Source organism: Trichechus manatus, unplaced genomic scaffold (genome assembly GCF_000243295.1).
Source record: "Trichechus manatus latirostris isolate Lorelei unplaced genomic scaffold, TriManLat1.0 scaffold00126, whole genome shotgun sequence".
NCBI lineage: Eukaryota > Metazoa > Chordata > Mammalia > Sirenia > Trichechidae > Trichechus > Trichechus manatus.
Window position 1 is genome coordinate 3,790,636 of NW_004444062.1, and position 20,068 is coordinate 3,810,703.

General features: G+C 39.9%; 1 protein-coding gene across 4 annotated transcripts in view; it reads right to left on the bottom strand.

Annotated features, from left to right (window-relative positions):
* NSUN7 (NOP2/Sun RNA methyltransferase family member 7) overlaps nucleotides 1-17,491 on the bottom strand; it is an 82,508-nt gene extending 65,017 nt beyond the window's left edge. Inside the window, exons 1-4 of one of the 4 annotated variants that reach the window (XM_023738916.1) lie at nucleotides 17,336-17,491; nucleotides 16,650-17,042; nucleotides 1,961-2,019; nucleotides 1,452-1,582 (exon numbers count right to left, since the gene is read on the bottom strand). In XM_023738916.1, coding sequence (XP_023594684.1) covers nucleotides 1,452-1,582; nucleotides 1,961-2,019; nucleotides 16,650-16,950 — 491 coding nt within the window. In that variant the 5' untranslated portion in view covers nucleotides 16,951-17,042; nucleotides 17,336-17,491. Of the gene's footprint in view, nucleotides 1-1,451; nucleotides 1,583-1,960; nucleotides 2,020-16,649; nucleotides 17,160-17,186; nucleotides 17,250-17,335 lie in introns of those variants that run through there. The other 3 variants (XM_023738917.1, XM_023738918.1, XM_004384681.2) reach the window with 3 other exon arrangements.
* Nucleotides 17,492-20,068: the final 2,577 nt, after the last annotated feature.

The window sequence follows — 20,068 nt, forward strand, 5'->3', positions numbered from 1 at the left end:
AACTGTTAGTGATTATTACGACTTCTGTTTTCAAATGTTTACTTACTGCCCATGTAATAAAAACTGAAGTTTAACTAAATTTAATTATAAATATAATTAATTTACTAATATATAAAGAGGTGTCCCTAACTGACTCTGTCTCTTCGGCCACTTGACTCAAACTGGTGTCAAGTCATTTTTTCTGGATGTGGCAACAAAGAATCAAGCCAGTCTTTCTAGTGCTTGACACTGCAAGACGGGAAGCTTCTGAATTGTTGGCAGCCAAGTTTCCCTTTCTAGGAAAAAGGAGAGAGAAAACACCAAAGCCAAAGCTCACAGAAAAGCAGACTAGAGCTGAGAGTCCTGATGATGTCTGAGTTATGGGTTCTAGTTGGTAAGAACATGGCCACATCATTGCCCTTCCTGCAGTCTCAATGTTCAATTCTTCCATGAGATACCTTATAATAAATTCTCCTTTTTGCTTCATCTAGTTTGAACTGGGATCTGTCAGTTGCAAAAAGAATCCTAATACACCATTTTCCCTCTATTTATTTTTTAAAAAAATGAGTTTTACTCCTTTATGACTTCAAAATTTTCAGAAATTCTACCCAACAGTGAACAAATTACTCAAGTTTTTGAGTGTATTATGAATGCTTGACACATAAGAAATGTGATTCTCTTTAAATATAAATTGAATATTTTCTTAATGCCAAAAGGTAATCTTCAGTGAACTGCTTGAATTTCCCATAAAGATATAAAATGAGACATGATACTAATAACACTGTTTCAAACTATTTACTAGGTAAAAAATTTCTCACAAGATTGTTGTTGTTATATTGTGCTTTCTATTAAAGTTCAACAACATAAAAGTCATAACAATAGAAGCACTTAACATTTATTGACCATTTACTATGTCTCGCCCTAAACTTAAGTATTTTATATGCATTAGTTTAATTAGTCTTCCCAACAACCCTTTGAGGTAGGTACTATTATCATCTCCATGATAGGCTTCCTTTTTATCTAGAATAAAAAGAAAACAAATTTAAAACCTGTTAGTTTGATCCTAACTAAGTAGATTTTTTTTTCCCAATTTGGCAAAATAGTGGGTTCTTATCTACTGTTGAGATTTTCTCATTTGATACCTGCTACATTTTTTCTTAAAGACTTGTAAATAAAGCTAGGTAATAAATAATAGCTGTTTCAACTGAAGCTTATTTTATGTAAATACTAAAAGTTATTAGCAATTTTTCCTTACTTCCCACATACTTACAAGTTGGATCTTGCAATTGAAGCTTTCAAAAATAACTTGATTTTAAAACTGTTCAAGACTGTATTTAAAGGGACTCAAGAAATATATGAACTTTGTTTTCTGTTTTTAACACTTATCTACATATTTTACTGTATACAATTTTACCAAAGAAAATACTAATACTGATTTCATATAAAACTGCCTTTTCATTTTTTACAATTACCTGTGAAGAAGGTTCTCTACTTCTTGAACTTCCGATATGGAGTCTTCGTTATCAGAAAGGAGACGAGCTTGAAATTTTCTATCTTGGAAATCATACAGCATGACAATAATAAGACTGCTCAAATGATCTGGCTACCAGGGGAAAACACATAAAGAAAAGTATATAAAACAACATCTAATAGCAATATTTTCCATTTCATTATTTCTCATAAGGGAGCAGAAATGTGACTATTTTTGTATAGTCTGGTTGGATCTGGAAACAGGGAAGGTCTTCAAAATAGAAAAAGAGTAGTAAAAAACCAAAACTTTCAAAAAAAGATAATTTTGGTATGTTCATTAAAATGAAAGGACACATGGTCAGCATTATAAGTAGGAAAGAGCTAGGAAAATATTTTGAAGAGGTCTCACAGCATTAAGAAAACTAGCTATTATTTAAATCTCAAGGCTTTTTAAATACTTTCCAAATGATAATCACGAGACAAGCTAATTATATAAAAGTTGTCTACTTACTATTGTGGTACTTGGGAAAATATAACTGTCTATTAATATACTTTCCAAAATATCTTGATCTGCAAGACAAGGGAAATGTCTGTTACTGAAAATACCAAAGTTCAAAATGAAAGCTTTGGAATCAAAAATACTTTAAACAAAGCCATAATATACTTTTATTTTTATATCTACAATATATTGCAATTCTTGATAAAGACTTAACTTACAATACTCTGACAAAATACTTTTAATCTTTATGAACTCTGGACCCTCATAACCCTCATGACTCCATGTGGAATCCTAGCCAAGGAAGGATCATTTGAATAGTCAAAATGAGTAAGAAGGGAATTCCAATTTTTAACATATATCCTTCAAAAAACATTAAAGAGGACCTAATTTATAATGTTGAGTAACCCTTCTCATGTCTTTTCTTGTCCTCCCCAATTTTCTCATACCTCATAATGCTCCAGAGTTTCTCATTTGCAAAAATTCCCCTAAACACTTGTTCATGGGTTTTCATCTCATATTATCTCCACCCCTTCTTTGGAAATGCTTAGCCTATTTCACTAATTCTTTCCCTTCCTCCTGCCTCACTGCCCACTCTCCATTTCTGCCTCATAAAAGTTCAACAAAATTATTTGCAGAGACAGATTCTGGGGCTGGTGTGAGGGTATAGGGTTTTCAGAAAGGAAGAGGTCTGTATACTCTTTTTTTTTTTTTTAACGTAATCACACACTATAATAAAGACAGTTACATTTTATACAAGAAATGTATTCTTAAAGACAATGTTTTGTTAAGCTATCAAGTCAATTCTGACTCATGGCAACCCTCTGTGTTACAGAGTAGAACTGTTCCATGGGGTTTTCTTGGCTGTAATTTTTATGGAAGCAAATTGCCAGGTCTTTTCCTCCATAGTGCCGCTAGGTGGGTTCAAAGTGCCAAGCTTTTGGTTACTAGCCGAGAGCAAACCATTTGCGCCACCCAAGGACCTCTTAAAGAAAGACCTTGCAAGTGTCAAAAATGTTAACAAATGTTATCTTAGATTATATCTCTGAAACTATGAATAAATGAAGGAAAAGACATAAATTGGTACATAAAGTGACAGAAACAAAAAAAACAGACAATATTCATAAGAAGGAAAACATTCTCATTCAATTTCTTGCTAAAAATTACTTCTTCTATCACCTCTTAAATTAGTCTTAATCCCCTCAGTAGACACATATTAAGGAATACTTCTAGTTTACAACAATTCCACTTCCCTGGGAACAACAGTGCCCAGCCTCAACACCCAGAAATTCTACAGGGCTTGGCCTCCTGTTTGTTTGCAATTCAGAATCCCACTCTATTGGCTATGGGGAATTAAGGGAATGCACCTGACCCACACTGAGCCAATTAAATTCCCTCTTATGGGAATTTAGAATTGGGACTTAGAGATGAAATTAGTCTGAGTGAAGAAACTAATATACAACTGTAATATATAAGCTCAAGAGCTGGAGTGTAACAGCATGGCTTTTTCCACATAGATGACAGAAGCAGAGAAAGCAGATCTGCAGAGAAAAATAAAGCCGATACTAAGAAAGAAGAAGAGATAAAAAGATCAGAGGATAAAGAAGTAGAGATAAAGTTCTGATACCTTTCCAAATCCTGATTTCATTCTCTTCCTGAGTCTCGGCTAAAATCTTGCCCTTGAGTTCCATGAGGTATCTCAGTATCTTTATAAGAAAATTTTTCTTTTATGTTCAAGCTAAATGAAAATGGCTTCCATTATTTGCAAGCTAAGACTCTTAATTAAAACACTTCGGCTTTATCTTTCTACATTTATTTTCTCAGCACTGCTCTACTATTCTCTGCAATTCAGTCACTAAATACGGGCATTTCTGCTATAGCATATTATGAATTGAGTATGCATAATATGAATTCAGTACAATGTGACTGATTAATTGGGAATAGGTTTGCATTATATGAACCTCTATTTGTTTGGATGGGAGGAAGCTATGGCACTGATAACAATGCAACAGGATATGTGTCAACGCGAAAGGTGGCACAGTGTGTATTACGGGGAAAGGGAAAAATCTAGAAAATCAGAAAACCTTATAGAGTAATACCTTCCGGCTCCCTGGCCTCTCGGGTCATGGCCCTTGCTTGTCCTATTCCTACCTGCCTTACTAGCATTCTCAGCTGAACTCTGCTGTTGATGAAATCACAGTCCAGTCTCTCTCCCTTGTTTAGAGCCCTGTGGCTTTCCCTGGCTGACTCAGCCTAACCTCGTATTAGCCCCTCTGAGATTAGTTGAGACTTCCATGAAAGCCTCCTGAGACCTAACTGTGCCAGAAAGGAACTCAGAGTAGATCAGGAAAGCTGAAACTCAGAGCCCATCTCATGACATATTTCTCCATCAAGTTTTCTCTGATGTAGGTTGCTCAGTACTGGTATGAGGTGGATACTGAGGTGGATCTCCAGAAACACAAATAGTAAACAGGGGCGACATCCTTACTTATCTACCTTAAAGGGTACATTTATCTGATTGCTTCTGCTTTTCTCCATCCCACAATTTCTCACGGCTGGAAAGGTGTGGACTCTTATTTTCACTGTCATAACTTTAATAACCAATCTTGCCATCCATATGCAGATAATTTCAAAATTATGTCTTAACTGCTGATCACGCTCCCAAAATCAAGACTCCTATGTCAAACTAACTACTCAACATTTCTACTTGGACATCTAACATTGTTAGGTGCCGTCAAGTCAGTTCCAATTTATAACAATTCCATGTACAACAGATGAAACACTGCCTGGTCCTGTGCCATCCTCACGGTTGTTGCTATGTTTGAGCCCGCTGTTGCAGCCACTGTATCAATCCATCTCGTTGAGGGTCTTCTTCTTTTTCACCGACCCTCTGCTTTACCAAGCATGATATCCTTCTCCAGGGACTGGTCCCTCCTGATAACATGTCCAAAGTACATGAGGCAAAGTCTCACCACCCTTGCTTCTAAGAAGCATTCTAGCTGTACTTCTTCCAAGACAGATTTGTTCATTCTTCTGGCAGTCCATGGTATATATAGTATTCTTTAACAACACCATAATTCAAAGGCATCAATTCTTCTTTGGTCTTCCTTATTCATTCTCCCGCTTTCATGTGCATATGAGGCAGTTCAAAATACCATGGTTTGGGTCAGCTGCACCTTAGTTCTCAAAGTTCCATCTTTGCTTTTTAATACTTAAAAGAGGTCTTTTGCAGCAGATTTGCCCACTGCAATGCATCTTTTGATCTTCTGACTGCTGCTTCCATGGGTGTTGATTGTGAATCCCAGTAAAATGAAATCGGTGACAACTTCAATCTTTTCTCCGTTTATCATGATGTTGCTTTTTGGTCCAGTTGTCAGGATTTTTGTTTTCTTACTGTTGAGGTGTAATCCATACTGAAGGCTGTAGTCTTTGGTCTCCATCAGTAAGTGCTTCAAGTCCTCTTCACTTTCAGCAAGCAAGGCTGTGCCATCTGCATATTGCAGGTTGTTAGTAAGTCTTCCTCCAATGCCAATGCCACATTCTCCTTTACATAGTCCAGCTTTTCAGACATCTAACAGTCATCTCAATTTATCAGAGTACTTCAGCCAAGTTTCACTGTCCTAAGTGAAAGAGATGGCTACAGCTTGGGCTCTGGAGTCAGACAACCTGAATCTGAATTCTGACTACTCCCCTTTCTAGCTGTAGGCATTACACAGGTCCCTTAAATCTGTCTGTGCCTAAATTCTCCCATCTGAAAAGAAAAAAAAAATGACAACGGTACCCGCTTCATGGAGTTGTTATGTAAAGAGCTTCTTAGAACAGTGATTGATGGATATTAAAGTGCTCAATAAATGTAAGCTATTATTATTACCCTATTATCTGAGTTCTCCAGTCTCAGCCTTTGATAATTTAATTGGGCGCAAAACGAATTCCACAGATCATTTCTTTTGTCGCAAGCCTGGCTTTCAAACCTGTTGTAAGATACTCTCACCTCAGGAGCCTAGTTCTATCAATTTGCATTTCTATATAACAAAATTGTAATCTTCCCCAGGCATATAGATGCCTTGACCCAACCAAGACAAAGATCATGTATTCAGCGATGCACATTAATAATTTTCAAATTTGCTGGAATGGTTTCACGCTTTGCTTTCCTGACAGTAGCTGACAAAGGTGGCAAGAATGTTTAAGAAGTGCACACAGGAAAAGGTAGACAAAGTGAGAGGTGATCAAAAACTGGTTTTACTCAGTGACAGCTAAATTTTAGAGCTACATGCTTAATGCTATTAAAAAAGAAAACTTCACTTACAAAATTCCTATAAAAAAAAAAATCAAACCCATTGCCATCGAGTCGATTCCGACTCATAGCAACCCTACAGGACAGAGTAGAACTGCCCCACAGGGTTTCCCAAGGATCGGCTGGTGGATTCGAACTGCTGACCTTTTGGTTAGCAGCTGAGCTCTTAACCACTGTGCCACCAGGGCTCCAGGAAAAATAATTTCCCCCTTCTCTGATACATATAAAATGCTTAAAAGCTTCCCGAAGGTTCAACGGTGCGTGATTTTCTCAGGATCACTTCAGCCAATGAGTGCAAGCCCTTCTCTTCTCAGATTTCTGTGACACCACACTCTACCAGTTTTTCTACCTTACTTTGTTGTTGTTGTTATGTGCCGTAGAGTCGGTTCTGACTCATAGTGACCTTATGTAAAACAGAACAAAACACTGCCCAGTCCTGCGCCATCCTCACAATCGTTGTTATGCTTGAGCCTACTGTTGCAGCCACTGTGTCAGTCCATCTTGTTGAGGGTCTTCCTCTTTTTTGCTGGACCTCTACCAAGCATGATGTCCTTCTCCAAGGACTGATCCCTCCTGATAACATGTCTAAAGTATGTGAGACGCAGTCTCACCATCCTTGCTTCTCTGGAGCATTCTGGTTGTACTTCTTCCAAGACAGATTTGTTCATTCTTTTGGCAGTCCACGGTATATTCAATATTCTTTGACAAAACCACAATTCAAAGCCTTCTTTGGTCTTCCTTATTCATCATCCAGCTTTCGCATGCATATGAGGCAACTGAAAACAGCATGGCTTGGGTCAGGTGCACCTTAGTCTTCAAGGTGACATCTTTGCTTTTCAACACTTCAGAGAGGTCTTTTGCAGCAGATCTGCCCACTGCAAATCTGATTGTTTTCTTGACTGATGCTTTCATGGGTGTTGACTGTGGATACAAGTAAAATGAAATCCTTGACAACTTCAATCTTTTCTCCGTTTAACATGATGCTGCTTATTGGTCCAGTTGTGAGGATTTTTGTTTTCTTTATTGTGAGGTGTAATCCATACTGAAGGCTGTGGTCTTTGATCTTCATCATTAAGTGCTTCAAGTCCTCCTCACTTTCAGCAAGCAAGGTTGTGTCATCTGCACATTGTTAATGAGTCTTCCTCCAACCCTGATGGCCCATTCTTCTTCATGTAGTCCAGCTTTTCAGATTATTTGTTCAGCATACAGATTAAGTATGGTGAAAGGATACAACCCTGACACACACCTTCCTGACTTTAAACCACACAGCATCCCTTTGTTCTGTTCAAATGACTGCCTCTTGATCTATGTATAGGTTCCTCATGAGCACAATTAAGTGTTCTGGAATTCCCATTCTTCACAACGTTAGCCATAATTTGTTATGATCCACACAGTCGAATGCCTTTGCATAGTCAATAAAACACCAAGTAAACATCTTTCCAGTATTCTCTGCTTTCAGCCAGGATCCATCTGACATCAGCAATGATATCCCTGGTTCCACATCCTCTTCTGAATCCAGCTTGAATTTCTAGCAGTTCCCTGTCGATATACTGCTGTAGCCGCTTTTGAATGATCTTCAGCAAAATTTTATTTGTGTATGATATTAATGATATTGTTTGATAATTTCTGCATTCAGTTGGATCACCTTTCTTGGGAATAGGCATAAAAACAGATCTTTTCCAGTCATAAAAACGGATCTCTTCCAGTCGGTTGGCCAGGTAGCTGTCTTCCAAATTTCTTGGCATAGACGAGTGAGCACTTCCAGTGCTGCATCCACTTGTTGAAACATCTCAGTTAGTATTCTGTCAATTCCTGGAGCCTCGTTTTTTTGCCAGTGCCTTCAGTGCAGCTTGGACTTCTTCCTTCAGTACCATCAGTTCCTGATCATATGCTACCTCCTGAAATGGCTGAACATTGGACCAATTCCTTTTGGTATAATGACTCTGTGTATTCCTTCCACCTTCTTTTAATGGTTCCTGTGTCCTTTAATATTTTCCCTGTAGAATCCTTCAATATTGCAACTCGAGGCTTGAATTTTTTCTTCAGTTTTTTCAGCTTGAGAAATGCTGAGTGCGTTCTTCCCTTCTGGTTTTCTACCTCCATGCCTTTGCACATGTCATTATAATACTTTACTCTGTCTTCTCAAGCCGCCCTTTGACATCTTCTATTCGGCTCTTTTACTTTATCACTTCTTCCTTTCGCTTTAGCTACTCGAAGTTCAAGAGCAAGTTTCAGAGTCTCTTCTGACATCCATTTTGGTCTTTTCTTTCTTTCCTGTCCATGTAATGACCTTTTTCTTTCTTCATGTATGATGTCCTTTTATGTCATTCCACAACTCGTCTGGTCTTTGGTCATTAGTGTTCAAAGTGTCAAATCTATTCTTGAGATGTCTCTAAATTCAGATGGGATATGCGCAAGGTCATACTTTGGCTCTCTTGGACTTGTTCTAATTTTCTTCAGTTTCAACTTGATCTTGCATATGAGCAATTGATGGTCTGTTCCACAGTCGGCCCCTGGCCTTGTTCTGATTGATGATATTGAGCTTCTCCATTGTCTCTTTCCACAGATGTAGTCGATTTGATTCCTGTGTATTCCATTGAGTGAGGTCCACGTGATAGTCGCTGTTTATGTTAGTGATAAAGGTATCTGCAATAAAGAAGTTGTTCTTGCAAAATTCTATCATGCGATCTCCAGCATCGTTTCTATCATCAAGGCCATATTTTCCAACTACCAATCCTTCTTCATCTCTAACTTCGCATTCTAATCACCAATAATTATCAATGCATCCTGATAGCATGTTAGATCAATTTCAGACTGCAGAAGTTGGTAAAAGTCTTCAACTTCTTCATCTTTGGCCTCAGTGGTTGGTGCATAAATTTGAATAATAGTCATATTAACTGGTCTTCCTTGCAGGCATATGGATATTATCCTATCACTGACAGCACTGTACTTCAGGACAGATGTTGAAATGTTCTGAGGATGAATGCAATGCCATTCATTCCTGGCATAGAAGACCATCTGATTTTCCAATTCAAAATGGCCAATACAGTCCATTTCAGCTCACTAACGCCTAGGATATTGATGTTTGTGCGTTCCATTTCATTTTTGACAATTTCCAATTTTCCTGGATTCAAACTTTGTACGTTCCATATTCTGATTATTAATGGATGTTTGCAGCTGTTTCTTCTCATTTTGAGTAATGCCACATCTGCAAATGAATGTCCTGAAAACTTGACTCCATCCACGTCATTAAGGTCAAGTCTACTTTGAGGAGGCAGCTCTTCCCCAGTTGTATTTTGATTACCGTCCAACCTGAGGGCTCATCTTCCAACATTATATCAGACTAACATTCTGCTGCTACTCAAAAGGTTTTCACTGGCTAATTCTTTTCAGAAGTAGACCCCCAGGCCCTTCTTCCTAGTCTATCTTAGTCTGGAAGCTCAGCTGAAACCTGTCCACCATGGGTGACCCTGCTGGTATTTGAATATCGGTAGCATAGCTTCTAGCATCACAGCAACAAGCAAGCCCACACAGTACGACAAACTGACAGACACGTTGGGGTCTATCTTACTAGCTACCTCTTTTCAGTTTTCTTTGCTGGATCTACCTGCTCTGGATGACCAAAAAGCACCATTTTCTTCCCTAACAACCCTCTCTTCTTAGGTTAAGTTAAACCAGTTCCATGGTGTTAAATGCCATCTACATGCAGATGGTTTCAAAATTACACCTTCGGTACAATCACTCTCCTGAAGTCAAGACTCCTGTATTGGATTACCAGTCAACATTTCTACTTCGACATCTGTCTCAGGCATCGAGTTCTGCTGGAACAGAAATACCACAAGTGGATGGCTTTAACAAAGAGAAATTTATTTCCTTACAGTAAAGTACGCTAGAAGTTCAAATTCAGGGCATCAGCTCCCGGAGAAGGCTTTCTCTCTCTGTTGGCTCTAGAGGAAGATCCTTCTCATCAATCTTCCCCTGGATTAGGAGCTTCTCTGTGCAGGAACCCCGGGTCCAAAGGATGTGCTCTGCTCTTGGCACTGCTTTCTTGGTGGTATGAGGTCCCCCTATCTCTCTGCTTGCTTCTCTCTTTTTGTATCCCAAAAGAAATTGGCTCAAGACACAATCCAATCCTGTAGATTGAGTCCTGCCTCATCAACACAACCACCACCCATTCCCCCTTCATGAACATCACAGAGGCAGGATTTACAATACACAGGAAAATCACATAAGATGACAAAATGGTGGACAATCACACAAGACTGGGAATCATGGCCCAGCCAAATTGATGCACACATTTTTGGGGGGACACAATTCAATCCATGACAACATCTAATAGTCATCTCAAACTTAACACGACCAAAAAAAAAAAAAATTTCTTGAGTCTACCCTTCCAAACAACCTCAAGACTATTCATCCTGAAGTCTTCCACATTACATTTAAGGTACTACCATCTATCTAGATATCATCCTTGATTCTTTCTTCCCCCTCCCCTGCACTCATACTATATCAAAACCATATGCTGAATCTATCCACTTTACATTTCCACTACTACCATCCAAATCTAAATCAATATAATTGGTCACTTGGACCACTGAGATAGCCTCCTCATTGGTTTCCCTAACCTATAACTTGCTGTTAGTTGCCACTGAGTCAGCTTCAGCTCATGGCGACCCCATGTACAACAAAACGAAGTGTTGCCCAGACCTGCACTATCTTTATGATCATTAACATGCTCAAGTCACTTGTTGCGGCCACTGTGTATTTTGAGTGCCTTCCAACTTAGGAGTCCCGGTGGTGCAGTGGTTAAGAGCTCAGCTGCTAACTAAAAAGCTGGCAGTTTGAATCCACCAGCTGTTCCTTGGAAACCCTATGGGGCAGTTCTACTCTGTCCTACAAGGTCACTGTCATGGATTGAATTGTTTCCCCCCAAAATATGTGTCAACTCAGTTAGGCCATGATTCCCAGTATTGTGTGGCTGTCCTCCATTTTGCGATTGTAATTTTCCTAAGTGTTGTAAATCCAAATCTCTCTATGGTTAATGAAGCAAGATTAGATCATGTTAAAGAGCATTAGGGTGGGATTGTAACACCTTTACTAAGGTGACATCCCTGCTTCAGTGTAAAGGGAATTTCCCCAAGGTGTGGCCTATACCACCTTTTATCTTACAAGAGATAAAAGGAAAGGGAAGCGAGCAGAGAGGGGGGACCTCATACCAGCAAGAAAGCAGTGCCAGGAGCAGAGCACGTCCTTTGGACCCATGGTTCCTACATGGAGAAGCTCCTAGACCAGTGGAAGACTGATGAGAAGGACCTTCCTCCAGAGCCCACAGAGAAAGAAAGTCTTCCCTTGGAGATGACGCCATAAACTTGGACTTGTAGCCTACTAGACTGTGAGAGAATAAACATCTGTTTGTTAAATCCATCCATTTGTGGTATTTCTGTTACAGCAGCACTAGATAACCAAGACAGTCACTATGAGTGGGAATCAACTTGACAGCAATGAGTTTCCAACCTAAGGGGCTCATCTTCCAGCACTATATCAGACAATATTCTGTTGTGATCCACAGGGTTTGCATTGGCTAATTTCAGAAGTACATGACCTGGCCTTTCTTCCTAGTCTGTCTTAATCTGTCAGAGCAACACACAAGTCACCATAGTACGACAAACTGACAGACAGGTGGTAGGTAGCCTATAAAGCTTACCCCCCCATAATCCATTCCACATGGAGGTAGAGTAATATTTTTTAAATGTAATATATACCCATGATAGAACATCTTGGATCAGACTTTTCCTCCTTCTATAAATCACTAGAAAACTAGAGCAAATATATGAGGCAAAGGTTTTTGGACACTGGACAAGAAGCCACACAGAACCTTGATCCCTGAGAGAACAAAAACAAATGAGGTGAGCCTTAGAATAGTCTAGACTTTATGCTTAGTGGTACTTTCTAAATTGTAAGGAGAGATATCCCAAGTGGAAATTGTTATTGTCACTCAAGAGAATTCTTTAACCTCTTAAGTGACAACCAGAAGTCAAGAGGTTCAGCACATCTGGAGTATCCAAACCCTGCACATTGCAAAGAAAGGTTTGGCCCTTGACCATTTCCTTGGAGATAACCTCTAAGTCCTTGGAATATCATGCCTGATAACAGTGTCTTTGTTTACCTGGGGCCTTGCACCATGCTAGACAGTACATGCTAACAATGTGATTTATGGTGGGGGCCTTACGCCACAAGGTTATCAGCTTGACCTGTGGAGAAGCTGTAGAGTGAGTAACTAAGGTCAGCCAAGTGGGTGCTCCTTATCTACGTGACCGACCCTCAGTAAAAACCTTAGACACCAAAAGTTCGAGTGACCTTCCCTGATTGGCAATACTTCGTGCATGTTGTCATGCATCATTGCTGGGAGAATTAAGCACTGTCCATAAGACTCCACTGAGAGACTGAATAGAAGCTTGTACCTGGTCTCTCCTGGATGCTGCCCCACGCACCTTTTTACATTGCTGATTTTAATCTGTATTGTTTCACTGTAATAAACTGTAACCATGAGTTTAACAACTTTGCTGAGTTCTATGAGTTCTTTTAATGAATCACTGAACCTGAAGGTGGTGTTGGCTGCAATTACTAATTCCAAAAGTCATAACCAAACCATACATTAAGCATTTACTAGTTTTTTTTACTGACAGATTAGATGATTCTGAAATGACCATGTTAATGGCACAGCCATTCCTGGGAGTGAAAGTTCACCAACTACTATATGTATCTAGAGAGGTTGAAGAAAGAATTAAGCCAAAAAGAAGATTAGCAATTTCAAGGACAGCTCTTTCTTCAAGTTTTTTTTTGTTGTTGTTGTTGTTTGTTATTTACTCATTTTTTACGAAATTATTTTGCCAATGTTTTTCTTTTTTAATATTTAGTATCCCTTGAGACAGCCAGAGATTCTTTGAAAATATAAACTAGCTGCTAGTACTACAATACTTTGACAGTGGTCACAATTAACAGACTACCCTTCATTAGTAATTCTATTTCTTTAGCAGAAAGTTAACCTTAGGGTTATTCAGTAAAGCAGGACTAGTAGTAGTCTTAATTTCAAAAAACACTATACTGAGCCCTTTGATTATAAGGTTAATCAGAGTCCCAGTAAGAACAGGATAAAAATATAGAACAAAACTCAAACTCATAAAAGAAGACCAGACTTACTGGACTGATAGAGACTGGAGGAACCCCCAAGACTATCGCCCTAAAACACCCTTATCATCTGGAGCTGAAGTCACTCCCAGAGGTCACTTTTTAGCCAAATAATAGATTGGCCTATCAAATAAACAATAACACCCATGAGGAATATTCTTCTTTAAAGAATCAACTATAGGAGACCAAACCAAATGGACAACACTTGTCCAAAAGCAAAGATGAGAACGCAAGGAGGGATAGGAAAACTGGAGGGATGGAAACCCTGTTGAGTCAATTCCAACTCATAGTGACCCTACAGGACAGAGCAGAACTGCCCCATAGGGTTTTCAAGGAGTGGCTGGTGGACTGGAACTGCCGACCTTTTGGTTAGCAGCCCTAGCTCCAAACCACTATGACACCAGGGCTCCAGAAACGCGGAAGGCAGGGCGGAAATGGGGAGAGTGCTGACACATTGTAGGGATAGCAACAGATGTCATAGAACAATTTGTGAATGAATTGTTGAATGGGAAACTAATTTGCTGTGTAAACTTTCACCTAAAGCACAATAAAATGTTCAAAAAAAAAAGAATTAACACATCACACATACACAAAAAAAGGTTAATCAGATAAATACTCTCCCTGCCCTGAAAGAGCTTTTACACAAAGAAGAGTATCAACAAAGGAGCAAATAATAAAACTGAAAAACACATAAAAGACAGCCGTAGGGATATACTTAACAATTGTATGATTAAGAAATTTTCTCTATTATTTTTTTCTTCTCCTTCCTCCTCCTCAAAAAGAGATGGTAATACGATCTAATTACCTGTTTACAAACCCACAAACAAAAAAGGACCGTCACCAAGGATCTCTTTACCTTGTGCACTAACCTTCTCAGGTTTTCTGCACCTATAGACCCTCAGAGAAAAAATCCTAGGTTTTCTTTTTTCTAAACCGTGATTCCCTGAACCTTTACTATATAAATCAGTTGTAAGTTTACAAAATAGTACATATAAAAGTGTGGATAGAACACTGTTAGCACAGAAGATTAAAGTGAAATGCCCAAGAGCCTCCAATATTTTTAAAGTAAAATATCAAGCTTGTAACTATCTTGGAAAGCCCACTGCGTTTAGGAATTCTGATTTTATTCCTTAAGAACAATTAAATATTATTCAGAAGACAATTTAAAGCAAGACATTATTATATAGGAGAAAAACAATACTTTTAACAGATAACCAAAGTAATCTTATTTTATAATTTGCACTTATAAAAAATGACAATGTCAAGGAAAAACAAGTTTGTAAAGGCCTTATAACAATAATTGATCTGAATGGAATTTTCAGGGGTCATTTAAAAATATCAAATAGCCACAAGTTCCCTTCATAAAATAGAAATAAGGACTCAGAGGAAAAAAAGATGCTCTACTATATACATCACTATAACATGATCAATTAGTTAATGTATTAATTTCACATAGAATAATTTCAGGCTTTTATTATTGATTTCTAAAGGTAAATTTTAATATTTTATTAGGAAAACAAATTATCTATAATAGAATTTTGGCATTAATATTAAATAGCAATTAGTCAACACAGCTGCCCACTGTTGCAAGGAGAAAACATAAAAATGTTCATTTGACTCAATTTGGTTAAATCCAACACTTTGGTTCATCTGTAAAACTACACTTTTTAAAGGTACAGGGGCAGATGAAATGGAATCTGAAAGATTAAATTGGAGGCAGGAAAATGATTAGAGAGAAAAAAAATCAGAAGCAGGAGAAAAAAAGAAATGAAAACTAAAGAAAAGTTGCCGGTTGACATCACACAAATTTTTCTCTGTGATGACAATTTCCTGGCTTCAGAGTTGAGCTGGAGCTACATTATCTCTGCAGACATCCAAAAATACTTATTCATGTCTAAATAATCAATAGAACATTTTAGTTCAACTGACTAATTTTTCACTGCCTTCTATGTGAAAGAATATGCAACGAAATATTAAGGAAATACATTCAAATAAGTGTTGCTCTTTCAAGGTGAGGGACAGGAAGCCATATGCTCATCATTTCAGCCATGCAATTACTCCAAAGAATTTCTGGAACTTCTTTTTGGAAGTACATTCAGTCCATTTACAAACCTCTATAGACTTTATACTCACATCTAGTAAAAATAAATAAATAAATAAAAGTTTCCAGGCTCTTTGACTGCTTTCCTCATAGTACTAATTTTTGGTTCCTTACTAGAGTCAACTCCACATTCAAGTTGATAATTAACTCCCATTGAAGGAATCTGAAACCTTCGCCTCAAACCCAGGAGGCAAATCAGAAAAAGGGAAATTCTACAAAAGCTCGGAGGAATAAAATTATCAGCTCCCAAAATTAAAGCTATTGGCTATGAACTGGATAATCTTAATTTGGCTGATTAAACTTTGATATATTTTTTTTTTATATTGCACCTTTTCTTTTTATTCCATCTGTTCCTTCCCCTAACTTTATTGGTGTTTTATATATGAAAGTTCATAAACATTCATAAAACACAAGATGTAAACAGAAGAAATGGAATTACACAGTGGGAGGGAAACTATAATTGGATACTTCAACAAGAATTCTGTTCTCCCAAGGAATCGAATTGTTTCCTCCTTCAATTTAATCTAGAGCCCTGCTGGCATAGTGGTTAAGGGTTCGCCTACTAACCAAAAGGTCGGCAGTTCGAATCCACCAGCCACTCCTTGGAAACCCTATGGGGCAGTTCTACTCTGTCCCTACAGGGTTGCTGTGAGCCAGAGTTCACTCAAGGGTAACAGGTTTCAATTCAATGATAAGCATTACACCCATCTAAGAACAAAGCACTGTGCTAGGCAGGGGGAAATCCGGGGGTGAAAAAGCAGTTCTGGCCTGAAGAGCTTGTTTCACTGGAATTCTCCTAATCCCTTGGCATTTGGAATTTACCAATGATATGGAGTCCTGGTGGCACAGTAGTTAAGAGCTATGGCTGCTAACCAAAAAGTCAGCAGTTGGAGTCCACTAGTTGCTCTGTGGAAACCCTGTGGGGCAGTTCTACTCTGTCCTATAGGGTCACTAAGTTGAAATTGACTAGACAGCAACAGGGTTTTTGTTGTTGTTGTTGTTTTGTTCTTTATGCACACGCATACAACAGAACCCGGTGTGTATGGGGGTTGGGGGCTGCACCCCACAAATTCTCTCATTCTTTCTTTTAGTGCTGATTTTCAAAGACTGGTACTACTCACACTTCAGGGCACTGAAAGCCAGTTCGTAGGATAAACGCTGGAAGGATTCATCCTCAGACTCGGGCGAGGACGGCAGGGGTTCATTCCCATACTTGATTAAGACCTTCTCTGGTGACTTTTCGAATCGAATACCCTGAAAAATGTTGGCTGCCATAACGTAAATGAAGTCGGGGTAGCCAGGTTTTTCGGCTGAACATGATGAGCTTTTTTCTCTGGATGACAGCTCCAGGGAAGAGAGCTGGGAGATTTCCTCAGAACTTGTTTGGTTCGAAAACTCCAGTTCACTTGCGGCGTTAAGCATGTTTGCCCCTTGATTGTCGTTAGTAACTTAAGCTTGAATTAAAACTCAGATGTTCCAGGAAATGGTTTTCTTTGCCGCCTTAAGCATCGTCTCTGTGAAAAGAAAAGGTTATCCTGGTAAATCACTATTTCTGCAGCATCACACTTAGTGGTCTACAATCGTGGTGGCCCTAAACACTAGCAGATGGTGGCATTTACTAGCCGACTCAAGCATCCCACACTTCTAGCAAGACTTGCCTCAAGGAAACCTCCACAAACTCAAAAAAGGAAGAGGGGTAGAGAGAAAGCTCCTGAGTCTGCAGTTTGGGGGCAGAGGTCCCAATGCACCAGGTCTGAGGCCCCACAGCCGCCCGCCCTTTCGTCGGCTCCCGCGAATCCTCCCTTACCCCAGAGGGCGGATGTTTCCGGGGTTTGGGGGACGGAGACAGGCAGCCGCTGCACTTCGGACACCAGAGGCGCGTTTCCGGTACAGTGCCCTCAGGCGCCCCGGAGCGGCGGGGAGCCGGCGACAGCCGCGAGGCCGTTTCGTTCAAATGCAGCCACTCCCACCGGCGGGTACGTCGCAGTGGGGGGTCGCGACCTCCGCTGCTCCGTTCGCTGTGGTTCCGGAGGGAGGGCGCGCCTCGGGGCCTCGCCGGACCTCGCGAGTTCGCCCTCGCGGACGCGGCGGAGGAGAGGGGTGGAGGGCGAGGGCCACCGAAAGGTCGGCTTCCGCCTTCCCTCGGCGTAGTCCAGTCCCCGACCCGGGTCTCCATGGCAACCGGAAGCGGGCGGGCGCCGCGCCGTGGACAAACCTGCGGGGTTTGGCTGAGCGAGGCGCTCTTTCTCCCTCCTGAATCCTTTGTTTCTGCCTCTCCACGAAGTCGAAGCGCCTTCCATCAGTGGACTACACCGAACTCGGGGGTCCTCGAAGAATCATCACACGTGGCCCTGCTTCCGAGGCACGTCCCCTGTAGTCTCCATGAAAACAAGGATTTTGAGTCACCTGCAACATCCAGTTTAGCAGGGGCTCAGGAAATGTTAAAACACTTGGGTGTAGAAGTTCCGGAGAAAGGGGAAAAAGGCAAGCCTACTTTATTTCTCTGCCTTTTAGAACTATAGACATCACGTTTAGACTCTTCCAGGGCATGTTGTATAAAGATCTTTATAAGATAAAGTTAAGATCCCAATCCCTGTTCTCCGGGAGTTGCCTGCAAAGAGAAACATTGCTGAAATGTGCCTACAAGTGGTTAAATTCTCCAGACCTCCAAGTTATAGAAGGGAACTGAAAATATACATAAACCCCCATAAGGATTTTAATGTGGCTCCTTTGATTTTTGAGAGCCCTAGGAGAAATATGCATCCTAAAGTTTCAGAGAAAAATCAGCCATGTTGATTTTTAAATGTGGTAGAAAAATATTAATTTCTAGAATAAAACCAAATGACTGAGATTGAAGTTTTCTGCTGAGTAATATGCATTTTAAACCCTTCATTTATAGCATTTCATATGTAAAGCTGGTACAAGTCCCAAACTCAACAAAAAGCATGCTGAATATACTCTAGAGTTAAATAACCCTAGAGACCCTACTGATTCCTCATTGAGAACCTCATAAATTTATCCAACTACTTTGTAGAAGTGGTCCAGTCTGGAAAATAAACATAATTTACACGAACACTAGTGTCAGTTATGGTCACTCAGGGATTCTGATTTGTGTTGGCTAGCCTTCCTCCTATGTGTTAGACAGGTGCAGAAGATTCTGACATGTGATAGACGTATCTCTGTAACTTTAGGTAAGTCCTTAACACCTCTTGGCCTTGATTGCGGCATCTGTAAGGTGGAAATAGTAATGCCTACCTTAGATGATGCTTGTGAGGATTTAATGAGAAGATATCTGTCAAGAGCAGTCTCCTTAACAGACACCTGAAAAACTTCTGTTAGAGTTCACATACTTGGTCTTGTTTTTAAACACCAAGAGATATTTTGAGGTAGCTGGTTGTCTTAGTCATGTAGTGCTACTCTAACAGGAATACCACAAGTGGATGGCTTTAAGAAAGAGGAATTTATTTTCTCACAGTCCAGTAGGCTACAAGTCCAAATTCAGGGCATCAGCTCCAATGGAAGTCTTGAAGACCAAATTCAGGGCATCAGCTCCAGGGGAAGGCTTTATCTGTCAACTCTGGAGGAAGGTCCAGGTCATCAATATTCCTTTGGTCTGGGAGCTTCTCTGCACAGGAACCTCAGGTCCAAAGGACATGCTCTGCTCCCAGCACTGTTTTCTTGGTAGTAGGAGGTTCCCCACTCTCCGCTTGCTTCTCTTTTCTTTTATCTCTTTACGGTGGTGCAGGCCACACCCCAGGGAAACCCCCTTTACATTGGATCAGGTATGTGACCTGGGTTAGGGTGGTGTTACAATCCCTCCCTAATCCTCTTTAATGTAAAATTACAGTCACAAAATGGAGGACAACCAGACAACACTGGGAATCATGGCCTAGCCGAATTGATACACACATTTTTGGGAGGACACAATTCAATCCATGACACCTCTACAGTTCAGTGATTTTCAGATTTCAAGCACCTTACGTTTTTTTAAAAATGCAAATCCCTGGAACTCATTCTTAGAGATTCTGAGTCATTATATCTGGGATGGGACCTAGGAATTTGTTCACAGGTAACCCAGGTGATTCTGATGTAGTCAGTTCAAGGACCACAGTTTGAAAAACACTGGTATAATGGAAAGAACACTGGTTCTAATTCACCTCTGCCTCTGACTGGCTTTGTGACCTTGGAAAAGCCATTTAGCCTTTCTTGATTTCTATTTCCTCTCCTGTAAAATTGATTATTCCTGCTTATTTTACATGTGACTTGTGAGATTTTAATCTTCCTTTCATCCTCCAGTACACCCCTCACACACTATCTTCTCCTTGTCTACAGAGTAAAATCCCAATCTTTAGCAGACTACACAGGGTCTTCTATGATGCTGTCTTTCCAGCTTCATTGCTTAGCATCTTTCAGCCAGTCCACCAAACTTCCATATCTTCGCACATGCCATTTCCTCAGTCTTAAAAGCCCTTCCTTCATTGCTCACCTGGTGAAATCCTACTCAATCTTTGAAACTCAGCCTTTCCTGACGCTTGTATTA